This window comes from Dermacentor variabilis, unplaced genomic scaffold (assembly GCF_050947875.1).
Source record: "Dermacentor variabilis isolate Ectoservices unplaced genomic scaffold, ASM5094787v1 scaffold_15, whole genome shotgun sequence".
In the NCBI taxonomy this organism is placed as follows: domain Eukaryota; kingdom Metazoa; phylum Arthropoda; class Arachnida; order Ixodida; family Ixodidae; genus Dermacentor; species Dermacentor variabilis.
In genome coordinates this window covers 11,183,236-11,203,005 of record NW_027460313.1, presented here as the reverse complement: position 1 = coordinate 11,203,005, position 19,770 = coordinate 11,183,236, and the positions used below count along the sequence as shown (strand labels likewise).

The 19,770-nt window shown below is 44.5% G+C and overlaps 1 protein-coding gene across 7 annotated transcripts in view; it reads right to left on the bottom strand.

The window, feature by feature from the left end:
* LOC142567959 (uncharacterized) overlaps positions 1-19,770 on the bottom strand; it is a 176,646-nt gene that overhangs the window by 64,916 nt on the left and 91,960 nt on the right. For 6 of the 7 annotated variants that reach the window (XM_075678057.1, XM_075678061.1, XM_075678062.1 and 3 more), the window contains 2 exons: positions 13,708-13,852; positions 5,467-5,481 (listed from right to left, as the gene is read on the bottom strand). In XM_075678057.1, coding sequence (XP_075534172.1) covers positions 5,467-5,481; positions 13,708-13,852 — 160 coding nt within the window. The remainder of the gene's footprint in view (positions 1-5,466; positions 5,482-13,707; positions 13,853-19,770) is intronic. The other variant, XM_075678060.1, reaches the window with a different exon arrangement.

The window sequence follows — 19,770 nt, the reverse complement described above, 5'->3', positions numbered from 1 at the left end:
TGAGAGTCCGCACCTTAGTGTGGAGATATATATATTATTATATACACAGTTGAACCCCCTTATAACAATACCAGTTTTAACCATATATCGGTTATAACAATGAAAACCTGCAGCACCATCAACTTTTGTATGTTTTTTATGGGGAAATAACCCGCTTATTGCAATGTCCCCATGCTGCATTAGCGGTTATAATGATTAAGTCTGGCTGCTGGGTTTTCGTGACGAAAGGTAATGGAATGTGAAATCCTTGAAAAGAAAAAAGAATAAGTGAAATGCGAGCCGCTGCATGATCGCCTGCCACTGCAACTGCCGCCACATGCTTCTCTCCACGAGACATGCATGCCAGTCTCGTGCGCATCTCTTCCGTCACACTTACACCCCTCCGAACACAAATGGGCTGTGCCCAAAGCTCTGTGCTGCACCACCCTCTGAAACACAAATGAACTGGCCCAACTGCGCTGCCGGAGCTGCTCCCAGATTGCTTACTGGGCCATCTCTATGGTGGGGCCCTCACACCTGGTTCTTTATTGTATGGCCCTCAGTCTGCACAATTCTGCTAATGGATTAAGTCGCTCGTGTTTATCTTTGTTCGTTGCGTCGAAGTTGTTCTTCGCCACTTTCGTTTCTCAGCCTCGTTTGACTTGCCACAAAAACAGAAGATGGCTGATCCACCCGCTGATTATTGGCAATGCATGACTTTGCCGGTGAAAAGAAAGCGCACTGCCATAGATTTGGAAACAAATTGCTTCAATCGATGAGGCGATCGTCACGAATGTACTTGTATCGGATAGTGACAGTGACGGCCATGACAGCAGTGCTGACGCAGTAGGACAGGCTGCCTCAACATTGTCCCCGCAGGAAATCCAGTAGATGATGCAGTCCCTCGTGGGCTTGTTTTCGCGAGGGACTTTCCGCTTCACTACGTGGATGCCTTGGAGAAAGATGTCGGCAACCTCCGCGTGAAGCAAGCAAGACTGACAGACTTGCGGTTTTCTCGTGCAAGTTAGTGAGAAGTACATGGCAAGATGCTTGTGGCGATCACGTCGCAGCGTTTCTTCTGGATTTCTCAAGCTGAAATGCTGCCTCGGCAACCTTTCCGCATCTTTTAAAAGGTGCCTTTTACTTGCCATGTCACTCGCCGCCCGTGACCCCTCTTTGCTGTTATAGCAGTAGCTCTCTTGAACGCCGACAGCCGTGGCTTGTTAAAAACATGCAATCGGAGCAAGCAGGAACCAGAGTTAAACAGTCAAATGAGTCAACACAATCAGAAGCCGGATGCAAGAAGGTGGTGGAGGGGAGAACTGGCCTCCCACCATTATTATTTTCTCGAAACAGCTATGCCATCTGCCATTTTCATTTTTTTTTTTTCACGCAACACGGTTATAACAATTATAGGTTATAACAATGAAATTTTCCTCTTGAATATTGTTATAAGTGGGTTCAACTGGGTGTGTGTGAGTGTATATATAAATACATATCCAGGATCTGCGGATACGGATCATTAGACTGAAATAATAAGAAGAATAAGAATGGGTTCGGGTGCGTTTGGCAGGCATTCTCAGATCATGAACAGCCGGTTGCCATTATCCCTCAAGAGAAAAGTGTAGAACAGCTGTGTCTTACCAGTACTCACGTACGGGGCAGAAACCTGGAGGCTTGCGAAAAGGGTTCTACTTAAATTGAGGAAGACGCAACGGGCTATGGAAAGAAGAATGAGGGGTCTAATGTTAAGGGATAAGAAGAGAGCTGATTGGGTGAGGGAACAATTGCGAGTTAATGACATCTTAGTTGAAATCAAGAAAATGAAATGTCCATGGGCAGGGCATGGAATGAGGAGAGAATGAGTTAAGTGTTACGGACTGGATTCCAATAGAATGGAAGCGTAGCAGGGGGAGGCAGAAAGTTAGGTGGACAGATGAGTTTAATAAGTTTGCAGGGACAACATGGCCACAATTAGCGCATGACGGGGTAGTTGGAGAAGTATGGGAGAGGCCTTTGCCCTGCAGTGGGCGTAGCCAGGGTGATGATGATGATGATGATGATATATCCGAAGTGTACATGCGTGCCAAAAGAAAGTACCAGCATATGGGCTTGCATATATGCCCTTTGTATGCTCACAAAACATAGTAGTAAACTAAGCGAACCTCTGTTCTGCATTAAAAAAATAGAAGAAATTCCTGCATAAAACCTGAACCTATCACATCGGCTCACAGGTATTTTGAAATTGCATCGACCTGTGATTAGAACAGAGCATTAAATTCAATGGAGTACTTGATCTAATTTTTTTGATTTAGGCATGCAATATGTGCCACTGGACGTGCGATTTCTAAACTGCAATGTGTGCCAAAAGGTAATTATTTATGAACTTAGTGTGTTTTTGTTAATTAGTTGATTATACATTTCAATCTTTCTGCAAGTAATGTCCGCCTCTTTGTGTAGACCATCTCAGAGAATATAATTGTGCTTTATTCTGCCACAGGATATTTTTAAAAAATATTTCAAGATCTTTCCCGAGACACCCGGCATATACAATCTTTATTTACAAGCTTACCCACTACTGTGGCTTAGCGATTATGGTGTTAGGTGCCAAGAACGAGGTCACAGGATCGAATGCCGGCCATGGCAGTCGCGCTTCAACAGGGGAGAAATGCAAAAGCGCCTGTGTCCTGTGTATTGGGGTCAACTTAAAGGCCTCCTGATGGTCAAAATTAATCCGCAGCCTTCCACTATTGCGTGCCTCATGATAAAATCGTGGTTTTGCCACGTAAAACACCAGAACATATTTCATTTCAATATTTGCAAGAATCTGTTGTTTACATCAGACATTAAAACATAGTGTGCAAAACAAAACATTGCCTTCACAGCACTATGACAAATTTAACTCTGAGCGTGATTAAGCGAAGCAGGAGGTTTACTATTACAGTTGAACCCACTTATAACAATATTAATGTGCCCCAAAATTCAACTGTTATAACCGGGTTGCATGAAACAAATCAAAATAGGGGAATGGCAGAGCTGTTGTGAGAAAACTATAATGGCAGAGAGGCCAGTGCCCCTCTCCCCACCACATTCCTCCGCCTCGCTGGTGATTGTTCTCACTCGTTTAACTGCTTCCTGGGTGCTCCGATCGTGTGTAACAAGCCGTGGCTATCGGCGTTAAAGAATGGCACTGGTATAACAACTGCAAAGAGGGATCACCAAGTGGCAAGTGATCGCTCTGGTGGCCCCGAAAGGCACCTTTTAAAAAATGCGAGAAGACTGCCACGGCAGCCTGTCAGCTAGAGAAATCCCGAATAAACGCAGAGGCGAGATTGCCACAAGCATCTCGCCATGTACTTCTCACTTGCATCTCGCCATGTACTTCTCACTTGCTTGCACGAGAAAACCCTATGTCCGTCAGCCTTGAATGCTTTACGCGAAGCTTGCCGACAACCTTCTCCAAGGCATCCAGGTGCTCCACGTGGTGCAGCGGAAGCTTCCTCGCAAAACTTAGCACCGGAGCGACTGAATCATCTGCTAGGGCTCCTGTGAAGACAACGTTGATGCAGCCTGCCCTACCGCATATTGCTGCCATCATTCAATGACTTCTCACATTTTCCCACTTTGTATTACTGACCAATTTTCGTAAACGAGAAGGAAGGGGATTAACTGAGGGGCCCAATATTTTTATTAGTCATATTATAAGAAGCCAACAAATACTGACACCAAGGACAACATAGGGGAAATCGCTTGTGCTTAATAAATGAAATAAAGAAACGATGAATTAATGGAAATGAAAGTGGATGAAAAAAAAAACAACTTGCCACAGGTGGGGACCGAACCCACAACCTTCGCATTTCGTACGCGATTCTCTACCAATTGAGCTACCGCGTTGGAGTTTCCCCATCCACTTTCTTGGGTATTTATGTTTACTAGTAGAACCCTGGGAGTGTTAGCCAGCGCCACCACTCACAGACCGTGGCGGCGGACGTGGAACGTCTTTTCTGCCGCAGGCGTCACGAGAATGTGATCTTTTTGCGTGAAGGCGACCAGTCAGCTTCACCCAAGAAGATTACGTACTCGTGACGCCTGCGGCAGTTTCACGTCCACCGCAATTTTTGTGTATTCTGTAAATGTACTAACCTCCCCCTCCCCCCTTATGCAATACCCCAAGCAGGGGCCTTTAAGGGAATAATAAATGATGATCATCACCATCACCGTCGCTATCTGATGCAAGCACATACGCGACAATCACCTCATCAGTTAGAAGCACTTAGTTTCCAAATCCATAGCCGTGCGCTTTCTTTTCACCGGCAATGTTGTGCATTGCCAATTATCTTCCATCTTCAGCCATCTTTCAGCCGATTATCTTCCAGATCAGCCAACTTCAGTTTCGGTGGCGAGTCAAGAGGCTGGGAAACCACGTGGCCAGGAACGATTTTAATGTAACTGACAAAGACGAATACAGATGATTAAGCTGGTTGCATAAGTGCACTGAATAAGGGACCAGCAAGCAATCTGGGAGTAGCGCAGTTGGCGCAGTCCATTCCTATTTCAGAGGGTGGCACGGCGTAGAGCTATGGGCACAGCCCATTCATGTTCGGAGGGGCGGAAAGGCAACGGGTGAGATGCATGCGGAGAAGGCTGGAAAATGAGCATGCGGCGGCTGTCAGGGCTATCCTTCAGCGGCTTGAATTTTTCATTTTCTTTTTTTTTTTTTTCTTTTTAAGGAATTCACATTTCACTACCTTTCGGTACGGACACCCAGCAGCCAGACTGTAACCGATAATGTGACATTGGGGCATGGTAGTGAGGGAGTTATTTCACCATGGAAAATACCACGGAAACACCCGTCGTCTTTGTAATATGTAGCCACAGCTTTAGGCGCATATTTGGCCGAACCACGGCTTTTAATTCATTGGTGCTTCTTCGTGCCATAAGCTACTGGAATGATATTCCTGATCGCATCGTTGCCATTCATGACTCTGCAATCTTCAAAGAGCAAGTACTCCTCTGGTTTTCTTAGCTGTTTTATTCACTGCCTTGTACTTCGTTAGTCACCCTTTTAGCCGCGATTTCAATGTTCCTTCAGAGATTGCATATACTGTTCAATATTTGTCTGGCCTTATATTTGTAGCTTTATACTTGTCATTACTTCTCTGCATCCTGTGAAACTGTTACCCATTGTATTATGATGCATGAGCTGCTTTCTTTTTGGGTCCTTCATTTTGTGTACATGCCCCCCTCCCACCATACTCCTATTTGGAGCCTGTCAGTATGTTGAATAAATAAATAAATAAATAAATAAATAAATAAATAAATAAATACAAAAGTCGACGGTACAGCAGCTTCTCATTGTTACAACCGATATATTGTTAAAACCGATATCCTTATACTAAGTGGGTTCGACTGTATAGCAGAAGAGTCTCGCAGCAGCATTTAGGCTGCCATAGTTAACTCATGCGACCTGAGTGAGTAAGTACTTACCAGCAAGCCTAGCACCTGTGACCAGCAATCCAAAAGGCAGCCAGAGCCCATGAGTGTTGGCCACAGTCATGGAAAGAATGAAATGTGGAGATGAAAGTGCATTAAGTGGTTGAGATGTGGATCACAATTTCTGTGTCTTTTCACCTTTCTTTATGTGTATTTTTCTTAAACAAAAACTAACAAGGTAAAAAGGGTACATAACAATAGAAGTGAATTCCAAGCTTTTTCCATTGAAATGAAGCGAGAAATAAAACACACTGCATAACAATGCACTTGGGAACTTTCTGTGACAAAAGGCTTAAAGAGTATGAGCTACAAACACTGAAACACTCCCAATTCAGAATTTGTACAGAACATTTGATGCAAATACAAGGACAGGGATGGAAGCAGCCAAAGAAGCTTGGAAGCAGCTCTAGGAGCAGCAAATTTTTTTTTTTTTTTTTTTAAGCAGATTTGGAGCATGAATTGCTTGTTTTGGAGCAGCTTGGTGAAGGTCAATATGAGTGAAATAAAGGAGTACAAAGAAAAGATGTTCCTTATTTGACTTTGCAGAACACTATTAGGTTACACCAGATCAGTTCTGCGGAAGTCTGCAAGGCGAGCGGAATTCATGACGGAGAAAAATTGTCATCCACATGAGTGTAGCATCAAGCTACAAGGAAACCCATAAAGGTTTCTCTCAACCACTATAAGATTACATGCCAGATGTACCAATTTAATGTGCCCAAGAAAAAAAGTAATTGAGGGCTTCCCATTCATAGGCTTACGTTATGCTAGTTGAGTGCTTTTTTTTTTTATTTATTGTGAACAAGCAACTAATACTTAATTTTCATGAAGTAACATTTATTACCTTACTTGTTCAATAAGGTGTCAATGCAAAAAAGGTATGCAATACGTCAAGAAATGACAGATAACAACGTCTATAGCAACCTAGGTCTTGTGTGGTCTTTCTTTTCTGACAAAAAAAAAGTAGAGAAGACCTGCAAATTTTTCTTTTTTTAAATCCACGTGACAATGCATCCTCGCACCAGTAATATAAGTGGCCTCAGACAAAACATCATCAGTGCATTGTCTACATTACGTATGTGCTAACCTGGGTCACGGTCTTGTAACGGTTTGGAAAGCGAACCGTTACAAGATCACACTACTTTGCCTGTGATAGGGACCAACGATGCGACACAAAAAGTGCTCACGTGGCGACAAAAAGGCATGGCCACTCGTTTCCAGTGCCACTGTTTGACTAGGTTTGCGTAAAGATTGATGCAATCCTTGGTGCACAGAAGCATTGTCACGGTCACAGTGGCTTTTTTTCCGTTTTTTTATTTCACACACTTTCTTTCTTGTTAAAAAAGGTCTCCCCCAATCCTAGGTTTTTTTAAATGCTGTTATCGGTCATTTATCAATGTCATTCACAGCTTTTTCAGTGACATCTCATCGATTAGGTAAATTTATAATTTCAGCGAATTACACGTATTCGTGCACAATGAACGAGAAATATTCACAGTGGCCACCATGAACAACTTGTGCCCATCAAGGTACAGTGAACATGGTTCACATAGTGCCCTCTGGTATTTTTTAAATTCTAAGCGATTCAGTCAAAATAGCATACAGCGCAGAATAAGTGCAACATGATGTACTGGTCACTGAATATTTGCCAGTATTTCACATCGTTTGCCCCAGAAAAGCTATAAGATATTTTTGAAGAGAACAAAGGGATAAAAAATTTTCACTAGCTTTGCGGTCTGCATCTTCAACCAATATTATGACTAAGCTCGATTATGCGGGCTTATTCACAGTTCTACCACAGGCTCCATAAAGTCAGTGTAAAACGCAACCAATATTTCGTGTACCGAACAATGGTTTATTAACATTTTTGGGCTCGATCTTCAGAAGTCACGTCATGAGCATTGTTGCACTGAACGCAATTTCAGAGGTTTGCGGTTTCACCGACAGTTTAATTACGGCCACCAGTTTGGCCACTAAGGTTGACTAACTATGAAACATTACATCCTTGGCTTACGTTCTGTGGCGGCAAGAGCCTGATTTTGTGTGCTGTGGCCAGGCAGAAAGCATTCTAGCCTAAATGAAAATTTTAGTGACGATTGCGGTTGCCACTGGATATTTGTGACCAAGAAATTTCATGAAAGCAAGCATGTCATTTGTCGGCACGCTGCACTATCATCCCGGTAAGCGGGCGTGATCCACGTGCAAAATAGATTTAGAACGTCCCATGGACGGCGTTCGCCCAATAATTTATGCAGATGTTAAAATTAAAATTAAGTTATGGGGCTTTACATGCCAAAACAACTTTCTGATTATGAGGCATACCATAGTGGAGGACTGCGGAAATTTCGACCTCCCGGGGTTCTTTAACATGCATCTAAATCTAAGTACCAATAGGGCGTAATATAGAGTGTTAAAACATATAGCAAAACTGATAAGCTACACGCTAAGCAAAGTGTATGACCTTATTATTTCAGCGTGGCTTTCCTTCCAGACTGCCCCATGAAATGAGCACCAGTTCAAATCATCTTTAGCTGGTCTGCATGTACAAAAATGCGTAACACTTTTATAAAATATTGGAGGATGCTTAAGCTTCGCCTTTAAAATGGAACGCAATAGCACTCAAAGATCTCTCACAGCTTCTCGCATTTCCCGGCAACTGCAGCTTATGTAACACTAATGTTTGCCTGGAAATGCTTGCAGCGAATGCTATACAGGAAGGCGAGCTTTCCCGTTATGTTTTTTTTATAGTGTTGAAAGGAACCAAGGCGTCGTACCACTCCTATTAAGACAGACCTCAAATGGCAGCTGAAAAAAGGCTTTGTGTTCGAGTTCCACGTAACGGAATTATGTTTTCTCGTGTATTCACATTACAATCCAACGCTATCATGTCTGTAGATTGTGTGTAAGTCGTACTTTACAAATTTTCTGATGCATTTTACATTGACAAATTCAATTCAGTAATGTCTATGTGCCACACGGATGGCCTGCGTGTTTGGGAGTCGTGGTTTGGGATGATTTTCTTGGCCGTGGGTGCTGGCACCGACACCTACACTGACACCGGATTTTCTGCAACACGGGACCCTTAATGCTATTGCTTTAAAACATTCGTAATGCATTGCATGGCACAAAACGGTTTTCATTTTATTGTAGCCTATTCACAATTATGCCACCAAACACAATCACATTCCAAAGACACCAACGCTGAAACAGACTGCTCAGGCTTGGACAGCAGGGCTAAGCGCTAGCCAATACATATCAATGGGCTATGTGGTTGCCCCTGAACAAGCACATCCTGCTGAATTTGGCAACTTGATTTAAAATTAATGTTTTGGCGCAGATTGAAACAGCTCGATGGTTTGGTGCAGGCTGGCATAATAAGTGCAACACTTCCATCCATGAAGGAGAATTCAAAGATTTCAAGGATGCCAAAGGCCAAAATTCAAGGAGGGAGAAACAAACTCTATTCATATAGTACATACACTCAAAATAGCGAAAACTTTTTTTCTTAGATGCAATTTCTTGCAGGTAAGTTGGACACATGCTTTAAGATCTCCAGGTCGCTTTTCTAATTTGACTTTCCTATTGCAATGATGTCAATCACCTTCCGGCATGATGGTTAGCAGTGTCTAATATCAACCAAATTAAGATACTTGTCACGTTAAAACCAAATGGCTGAAACTTATATTCTGCCAGGCATTTCTAGAGCTTAGGGCTTGAAAATAGAGCCATGACGACTGCCGTATGAACCAACCAGAAAAACAACAAAATGGTGGCATGGCTTGGTCGCTTGACCTAGCTTTGTCTAGCTCAACGATGGTAACAGCAATTTATAGAACCTTTTTGCTGGTGGCTGTGGACACACTGCAATGCAATCGTTTGCCGACACTCGTCAAACGAAATACCCAAGATTGTTTCCTGACAGACAGTGTCCATGGCATATAGCCGCTATGCGGAGTTCGTCACATTGAATGTTCAAACGTACGTCAACCTTTCAAGAAATTCGAGGAGCATACTTATTTTCAAGGAGTCTTTAGGGCCACTGGATCTCTTTCTCCAAATTCTAGGGTTTTCAAGGAAGCGTATGAAACCTGTCACATGCAAGAGGATTACACACACAAGCACACACACAAGCACTACACCACACTGAGCAAGTTGCAGGAAGAATTATTGTCTTTGTGTTTTCAGAAGTAGTAGTATTTTAAATGGCATCTAAAGGCCTTCAGTGAAGGTAGCGTAACAACGTATATATAATGAAACTTGTGGCCTCATACTTGGTTGGTGTTGCCGTTGGGACAGATAATTCAAAGCAGGAAGTTCATCATCCTTATGTTTTCAGCTGACATATTCAACATTTCTGTACAAAATGAATGCAACTAGAGTATGGAAAGAATACCTCACAAGACTAAACTAATTTGTAGTATCTTCTTTGTGAGTCATCACAACAGGTTCAACAGAATTGAAGTGTAGTTCACTATACAAAGACCATTGGGAAGATGGGAGAACTGAAGAGGCAGTACGAAGAGCCATGTGACAAGTGACAGTGCGAGTGCGTGACTGCACACAAGAGTGGTGTCGGAAAGTAGTGTTTACTCAGCCTGGCAGTACTTAGCTCAAGTTGGATATTCTCCTGGCCCGCCTTACTCCCTTATTCAGAAACGCATCATAACTTGAAGCCCATGTTTAGCTTGGTCAAGATAATACCTGGTGTGAAAGTGCTCAAGATAATCACTGTATTTCCTACGGCATGTTCATGTCGAGTTTACCTTAACCAAGTCAAGCATGGGGTTCAAGTTAAGGCACATTTCTGAACATAGGAACTAACGTTCCATAGAAGCTTACATATAAGAATTTTCAGACCAAATCGAATAGTGCCAGATTCACAAGAAATAGAAGTAATTTTTGAATAGTTTACTAATAATGAATTGCTGTTTTCACCACAGACCTTCAAATCCTAGCATATTTACAATGTGAGCAAGTTCCCATCACTGCATTGCAGATTACGAAGTGTTTATTAAAAGCACCCATGAAGCGTTAACAATATTGATACCGCATTATTTTGGAAAATTCAGCGTATAGAAATGTGGCTCTGCCAAAGACATGGGTTTGACTTGAGCAAATAAACAGCTTACATATTGATGCGAAAATGTCAAATGGCCCATTGAGCAAGAAAGCCGGCGTCATGTCATTCTGTAGCAGTGGAATGGTACCCTTGCTCTCAGGAACCCCCACTTGGCATAGCTGCTGCAGCAGCAACACAGGCGGCGGTGGCCGCCGCTGCCACCGCCGCTGCTGCTTGCTGGTTTGGGCAGCACGTAGTGCTAGGGTACATTACTCGCAGCGCAGAACTCAAAGCACTGCTCCGCGGCATTCAATTTGAGATTATAGCTTTCTCATTCACAACTCATAAGAACTGCTTAGGTGTCTTCTGATTTTTTTTCGCTGTATTCGAGACTGATTGGTGTGTGCGAATGATAGTGGTTTAGCTGGAAAGCCTGGCACCCCGGGTGACATACAGTGCACTCTATTATGTAACTTCTCGTGTTTTAAGCCTACTGTGGCCGCCGGTACGTAGGAGTGTGTGCATAGCAGTGTTTGAGACCGAATCAAATATGCATTAAATAGAGCCAGAATAAAATAGAATTACATCAACTACTTTTGGAATAGTTTATTAATAATAATGTACAGCTTCCCCGCCAGTAATATCAAACAATTTTAACATCTTGGTATTCACAACAATATAAACTTTCTGTCATAATGCCGCACATTAAAAACGTGCTTTTTTTAAAAGCTTATTGGAAACATTACAAACAACTAAGCCGGTTGTTCACAACTTCACTTTAAGACAGGTAACCTCGTGGGACAAAATAATATCTGTGTACCGTCGGCACCAGCATGCGTGTCGTCTGCGGCAACGGCAACCTGTACACTCTTGTACACTTGTGTTTCATTCTTGATCAGGTTGTTTCCTCCCGCTAGCGCAAGGAAAGGTGGCAACAAAAAAAAAAAAAAAAAACTTTTTTTTCTCTAGTTTAAATTGTTGCGGCAGACTATTCTACAAAGTACACTCCAATGAAATGTATTCGGATATAATGCGCATCCAATGAGAGGTCACTGGTGCTGCTACTATATAGATAGTAGTACTGAACAATACCAACTGACGAATGCCATGCCACATAGCTTTTAGCGGGTGTTCCTGTGGCCAGAGAAATCTGGCTAAGTGACGAAACATGCTTTAACTCATTATACCCTACGTCAATGGGATGAAAAAAATTTGAATTTTCGCTTCAATTTCATGTTCGATCGTGTACACTCTTTGACACAGTCTTTGAAAAGGTCTCAAGAAATATTCGTATTTGCAAAGAGTGACTATTAGACTCGAGGACTTGAACAAAAATTGACTATTTCATTTGAGAACCAAATCGAATATGAGAACATTGATTTGTGATTCAAAAATTTCGAATACTCACACACATTCCTATCAGTGTGAAATTTAAGATACAGTTGGTGATACGAAGTATTCAAATCTACTACAAAAATATTGGTATTTACAAATAGTCACTATTTGCTTGAAAGACGAAATCAAAAGGGGCAAAATTTGTTTGCTAATTTAATTAAAGTGTCGAATGTTCATGCACTCCTAACGTTGACCATACAGTATATACAAAAATTTACATTGCTTTGTACCGCTCTGCAATACAGCTCTGATTGCCTTGAACTTACAAGTTGTACTCCTCTACTTGGGTGACCATGACTCTGCAAAAATGCTTTGAGGCTTCTCCGCTCAAGAGTGCGGGAAAATCACGGCTGATTGTGAGACCTCCTCTGCTCTCTACCACACTTAACAGCAAAACACACATGCACTCTCTGCTGTGGAGACATTGGAACATCATCGCCTTATCGCCTTACACCGGCTGCCTTTTAACAATTCCTTCAACTGTGTTAGCCTCTTTCCTTCGCATACCCACTGGGCAGTTTTGGGCTTGAGAATGAAACGAAGGCTGTATGTGTGATGGCTTGCAGCATAGAGAAAGGAATTCAGACACAGCGAAGGTATAGGATATAACTACACCACATGTAACATTATTTCTCATAATAATCAGCTACATTTGAAGTATAAACTTTTTCCATAGATACGTCATGAAAATAAACCTTGACATTGATGGAAATTTGATGGCACAATCAAATTTCTGACACAGACTAAGGTGCTCATGAATAGAATATGGTAAATAGGGCAATTAAATTCTGCAAGGAAAATCATTCCAACACATACTGAAGTCTTCGTGAATAGAGCACCAAGTGTACTCTGAGTGTATTCATAATTAGGGTTGTGCACAAAACACAGAGACACTCTGAAATTTGAAGTTATATTTTATATGCATTTTGAATGACTACTGTCAGGTTTTCATGCACCAACTAGATGTAGCACACGTTTTCATCAAGCTTAAGTAGCTGTAGAACAAATCAACAATTTTATACACTGATTGAACAATGCTGCAATACACCATATTATTTGTTCACTGATTAAATGGTATAATACCAAGATTTTTTATGAATGCTTCAATATACCGTATTTACTTGAATCTAGGCCAGCTCCAATTCTAAGCCGATGCCGAATGTCCAAAGCCAGAAAAAAAAAACAAAAAAAAAGTAACCTCGAACGTAGCCCGAACAAAAAAGTGAGGACAGCATTAACAAAATGAAAACAGCATATACTTAATATCAACATGCCAAGCTCACTCTATGTTATCATTGCTGCTAGCCTCATTAGCCTCATTATCATGCTGCTAGCCTCATTAGCCTTGGCGTAAAGTAGCCGAACACGGGAAGAAGGCAAAGACAGCACAACGAACAATGGAACGAAATATGTTAGGTGCAGTGCTAAAAGACAGGAAGACAGTGGTGTGGCTTAGAAATCAGACAGTGGTAGCCTATACTTTAGTTGAGATTAGCAGGAAGAAATCAAATTAAGGCAGATCATGTAACGCATAGATGAGATAACCAGTGGCATATAAAGCCCAAGATTGGGTCCCAAGAGAAGTGAAACGCAGTTAAGGACGGCTGAGAATTAGGTGGTGTAATAAAATTAGAAAATTTGCAGGCAGAGGATGGAACTAGTTGATTAAAGACAGAATTGAAGATCACTGAGAGATGTTTTCATCCCGCAGTGAACATAAATTAGGCTGACGAAAGTAATGAGCCAAAGAGTGACAACCCTGCTCACCACCATTCACTCACCAGACATTGCCTGCGCAATCAGTTCGCCATGACGACGGTCTTCGTCTTGCTTGTCACCACTGTGCAACTGTGGGCGGTTGCCAATGGGCTCTGGTTCATCAGATGCACAGCACAGTGCCAGTGAAGCTGGCACATCATTCGGAACCTGTGCATAAACAGCTCATTGAAGTGCTGGTGATTAAAAGTACAATAAACTAAACAGGAAGGTTAAAGGAATGCTAAGAGCACGAGTTGCATATTAGTGAATTAAACCCTTCTACAGTGCACTGAATAAGCAACTTCTACTATATGACCATGAGGATGCTTGATAAGCGAGAACAGATGCGAGAACGAAAGACGGGTGGCGTCACCCCCTTTAAGTTGCTGCACTGGCGCTCTGTGATGCCACGGACGTCGACCACCTTTCATCACGTCTAGCTGATTCCTTTTTTCAGTGAAGATGAAGTACATTGTAATTCTGAAGGAGTCAAAGAATAAAGTTTGCCAGTTTTGAGAATTTTCACAGTGGCACAATAGCTTAAATATGGAAAGACAATTTGAACTCCGTGACATCAGACTGATGCACCAGTACTGGGGTTTCAGCTCACAATATTGAAAATGGAAGTTTGGTCTTAGTTTTCTACTTAACCAATCAATGTCCTACCACAATTTCAATATGTAAATATAGTTTTGAAAACATACTATACGAGCCTAAACTGATTTAGTGTTTTCTCCTTAGCATCCCTTTCAGTTGAATTAGAGAAGTGCACTGATACAATAGCAACGTGGCCTCTCTATACCACAGTAAGTGGAGGCTTTGTACAGCAGAAGAAATGCAACAATGAAAGACAAATTGTGCACCACCATTATTTTAGGTTGATTTCCACATCGAAAAGCATTGCTGTAACATCTGTGATTTTAGCTACATCTACTCAGGTCTAGTCAATTGCCTAACTCTATCAATAATCAAAAAAAAGCTAGCAAGTTCCAAGAACTTTTCCTGCTCTAAAACAGCCAATATAGAAAAAAATACTCCAACAATCTTTACATCACAGCAGTGTACCATTGCCGAGTTTTAAAAGGCAAAATTCATTAAAGAAAATTTGGCCCTCATTTACTCCAGTAGTAATTAGCCAATTTTTTTCCTGTCAAATGAACAAAATGACATTTTGTAAAATCGCCTTCGCCAGTCTAAATTGATTTTACTGTTGCTCTCTAGTGCCCCTCTAACTTGTTGAAAGTGCTAGACCAAGCTTTAGTATCAACACCCAAACAAAAAGTTTATAACAAATTAGAAGCTCCACAACTACATATACTGAAATATATATAAGAGAACCTCTAGTGGATGCAGTTGGTGCATAATTGAAATAAGCAAAACCCATACTACACAATAAAAGGACATGAAAAAAGTGCTACTGTTAACTGCTTATTTAAGGACATGAAAGAAATAAAGACAAAAGAAAGGGAGATGCTAGGAGGTCAGCCAAAACTAAAAACCACTCACGCCCTGCACTGGAGCTGAAGGCGGGGGAAGATACATATAGAAGATAAGGAAACCGAATGAGGCGGGCACCATGAACACATAAGCCCTCTGATTGGTGCACATAACAATCAGCATGGAAGCTGTTTGTACAAGTCTGTCACTGTGACAAAATGCAACAATACCATCATCGCCCTCTGCAGCAACAACAGGTGGCGTCGGCATTCCAAAATTATCCATTCCGAAATTATCCAGTCCAAAAGTGGTATGATATACTAGCTAGCACAGTCGTGAGCAATCATCTCAGTACATGATATTCTGGATAGTTGTCAAGAATGTGTTATCAAGAATCTCGTCACCATGGCAGCCACCACAGGCATTTGCTGCGACATCATTACTAGTGCGAACAAGACTATGAAAAAAAAGGCGGGCCAGGACAGAGCGCTAGACTTCAACTGACAAGCTTTATTCAGAAAAGCATGCAAAGAGGCCACCGTATGTTCAAATAATTGCACAGACAGACCGATAAACGAATGTACCAGGCAGGAGACAACCAAATGCAGAACGAAGCCGATAAGCGCCCACAAGTTGTTACAAAGCATACACCAGGTTCTTCTTGAGGTACAACACTTATTTATCGGTGAGTGCCAGTGATAGAGAGCTTACGCATTCACCAGCAGCTTTTGAAATGCAAAATGCCTCGAATATTCCCCTATCTAACTGCCCGGTGAACCTCCTAAGCACTTGCATGTTATGAAAACATGGGGAGTATTTATGAGTCCATCTGCAGCAGTGGTAAGCCAAGTGGCCAGGGCCTCCTAGAGTGCTTACAGCGCTCCGGTGCTCCCTAAGCCGGTCATTCAGGCACCTGCCTATTTGTCCAATATAGCACTTTCCCCAGGGAAGTGGAATCTTGTATACTACCCCACATTACAGGTAACAAAGTGGGTGACATGCTCTTTAGTGCACATACTGTGCCACTCAGCGTTGTTTACCAACCTGCACATTCTTGAAGCTTTAGTGGTGCTGAGAACAACACCTACATAGCACTTGTTTGCCAAACTTTTTAGGTGCTCGGACACCCCGTGTACGTAAGGCATAGCCACAGGGCGCCAACTGGGACGTGCATTATTGCACCAAGTGGCTGCCGGGTTGGCTTTTACCTCTTTAATGAGGCTCTTAGTTACTGACACCAAGGTGTCAGCAACGGATCGCTTGCTGCTGAATGCTACAGGAAACCTGGCTTAACTATAACACCACAGGCACCTGGAAGTCACTGAAAAGTAACACGATGCGAGTCAAAATCTGAAGCCATTCCCTTACCACACATATAAGTTGTTTCTATGGGTCTGCTTCGCAGTGCTGATAGTATAAACTGCAGTGCTGACTTTTAATGGCAGAAATACGGACAATTTTTTTTTGTCTTAGCTAATGAGATGAACGTCAGGATGGAAAGCTGCAAGTTCTCCAACTATAAATGCCAACAAGTGGGACAACTGTAATCCGACATTGGTGGCTCTCGTTGGGAAAATGATGGCTCCGGTCAAGTCATTGAGACTGACTGAGCATAAATATGGATATGGTTACAATGTATCTCTCGTGCAAAAGGAGCAGACAAAGCAGGAAACGACAGCCCATGTTTAGGCATACATCGGGGACACTTCCTTTGGACCAGACACTAAGGAGGAAGTGGCAGTTGAGTTGTAAGGGTAAATGGTGCAATAAGCACAAACATTCATATAATATGATGTTCACGTGTTCTTCCTGGCAAACGACACGCCTGCGGCCAAACATCTGGACATTTTCCTGGCCAGCTGCAGGACCCATGTCTTCAGTCTCCTGCTCGACCTCCTCAAGCCGCCCACACCACATGTTAAGACATTGAGTGAGCTGCTCATCATACTGTGCTCGCATTTCAACCCGGCACCGTCCACACTAATGGAGCGGTTCCGCTTCAACAACCAGAACCGCCGGGAAGGGGAGATTCTCGGGCAGTTTGCTATTGAGCTACAAGGATTCACGAGTGCCTGCACCTTTGGGGACCAGCTGGACTTACTACTCAGAGATCGTTTCATGTACGGCATAAACAACTCTGCCATGCAGACGCAACTCCTGGAGCTAGCCTACCCCTCGCTGGATGACGCCGTGAAGGCAGTGCTGGCGATGCAAGCTGCAGTCAAGGACGCTGGCGCGATTGCACGTGCAGCCAGCTCACCATTGGCTGAAGCAGTGATCAACAAGTTGGCGGCAAAGGGCAGTACCTGCAGTCACTGTGGTGGTGGGCACTCCCCCTCACAATGCCAGTTCTCCCAAGCACAATGCTTCACGTATGGAAAACCTGGGCACCTGGCGTGGGTATGCCGAGGTGGAAGGACAAACGGCGGCGGCGGCGGCGGCGGCGGCAGCAGCAGCCTGGATCGAGCCCAGGTTCCACACAAGCTTGCAGCCAGGGTAGCCGTCGCAAGGGTACGCGGCGGAGGCATGTGGCAGCAGGCTCAAGTTCCTCCTTGACGAGACTCCACGTCGAGGCCGAGGGCCCACCGATTTTCGACATGTGGCACACAGGCCTTGTTCCGTTGTCTGTGCCACCCTACATGCTGACCGTAGAAGTCTGTGGGCACCCCATTTCCATGAAGCTGGACACAGGGACCAGTGTGTCGGTCATGTCCGGGAAACTGTTCAAGCATACCTTCCCCGGTGTGTCCGTTGAGGCTTTGGGCGTGATGCTGCGCAGCTACTCCGGGCAGCTCTCCCAGGTCCAGGGTCAGGCCCAGGTCAGTGTTCACTTTGGTGACAGGGAGGCAGTCTTTCCCCTTTACTTAACCAAGGGGCCATCGCCAACGCTGATAGGCCGAAACTGGATTAATGCACTGGGCGTTCGTCTACCGGAGCACCAGGACGCCAGCCTGCATGTGGTGAAAGACGTCCCCAGCCTCCTGACCGAGTTCGAGCCCCTGTTCCAGCCAGGGGTGGGCACATCTGCCAGCACGACGGCTGGTATCTATGTACCTGAGGGAGCCCGGCCCCGGCCTCGGCCGATGACAGGGATAACCTGCAGAATCTGCACAACGTCCTAGCACAACTGCAGGATGCCGGTCTCAAGCTCAAGCTGGAAAAGTGCATTTTCCTGGCCCCCAGTGTTGAGTACCTGGGACATGTCATTTCGCAGGCCGGTCTAGCCTTGGCTCCCGGCAAAGTTGATGCTGTGCTCAAAGCACCTAAGCCCCAGAACAAGAAGGAGCTTCAGAGCTACCTCGGCCTCATCAACTTCTACAGAAGTTTCCTGTCGAATCTGTCGGCGCACCTACAACCACTCCATCTTCTGCTTCGAGATGGTCAGCAGTGGGTCTGGAAGAAGGAGCAGGACATGGCCTTCCAGAGCAGCAAGGAGCTAATCACCAAGGCTCTAGTGCTGACACACTTCGATCTGGCCAAACCTGCCATCCTGCCTGTAGATGCATCGCCGCATGGCGTGGGAGCTGTCCTGGTGCACCGAGACCAGGACAGCCAGGAACACCCTGTCCTTTGCTTCTCGTCGGCTTCATGCTGCAGAGCAACACTACAGCCAGCTGGACAAGGAAGGCCTGGCCCTCATGTTCGGGGTCGAGCGCTTTCACCCATACCTGTGGGGTCAGAAATTCTAGGCAGTCACGGACGACAAGCCGCTGTTGGGGCTGCTAGGGCCTGACAAGGCGGTTCTCGTGCAGGCATCACCTCGAGTGGTACGCAGGGCCTTGAAGCTGGCAGCCTACAGCTGCCACATGGTCTACCATCTGGGAAAGGACCTGGGACTGCTGATGCCCTGAGCTGACTGCCCCTGCCAGAGGTGCCTGCTGCTGTTCGAGAGCCTGCTGAAGTGTTCATGCTGGAGCATGCGTACCCGGATGCACTCTCCAGATTTGCAGTGTCACAGGCGACTAGCCAGGACGCAGTCCTGTCTCAGGTGGTCAAGGTGGTGGCCCAAGGGGAGGAGTTGGTTCAGTGGGCCTATAGCCACAAGGCCGCCGAGATGAGCGTGCAGCAGAGCTGCCTATTGTGGGGTTCCAGGGTGGTGCTTTCACAATGTCTCCGATCCAGGGTCCTGCAGTTGCTGCATGCGGGTCATCGCGGCGTGGAAAAGACCAAGATGATGGCCCGGTCCAACACTTGGTGGCCTGGCCTGGACCAGGACAAATGGTGCAAAGCTGCAAAGTCTGCAAGGAGCATCAGCGGGCCTCACGTCATGTGGAAATGGCCGGCCTTGCGCCACTCGCAAGGCCGGCCACTGCGGACCCTCCGGACGGAGCGAGGCTGGCTCAGGCAGCACCCGGCGTTGCCACGCCCGGCCCATCAACACCGGCGCTCAGGCAAAGTACTCAACCGCAGAGGCTGCCGGACCGTTATTCGCCTGGATAACAGGTGCCCTCAACCCAGCTGGGACGGTGGCAAAGTCTCGAGCACGCATGATCTTATTTTACATAGAGCCTGGATGTATTTTGTTTTATCAAACAAGAAAACTGCGGGTAAGGGGTGTAACGAGCATGTGACACCCCCTCTGACATAATTTTCGTTGGCACACTAGGCTCGGTGGCCTGCCAGGCTCAGTGGTCACCGCACCAAATAAA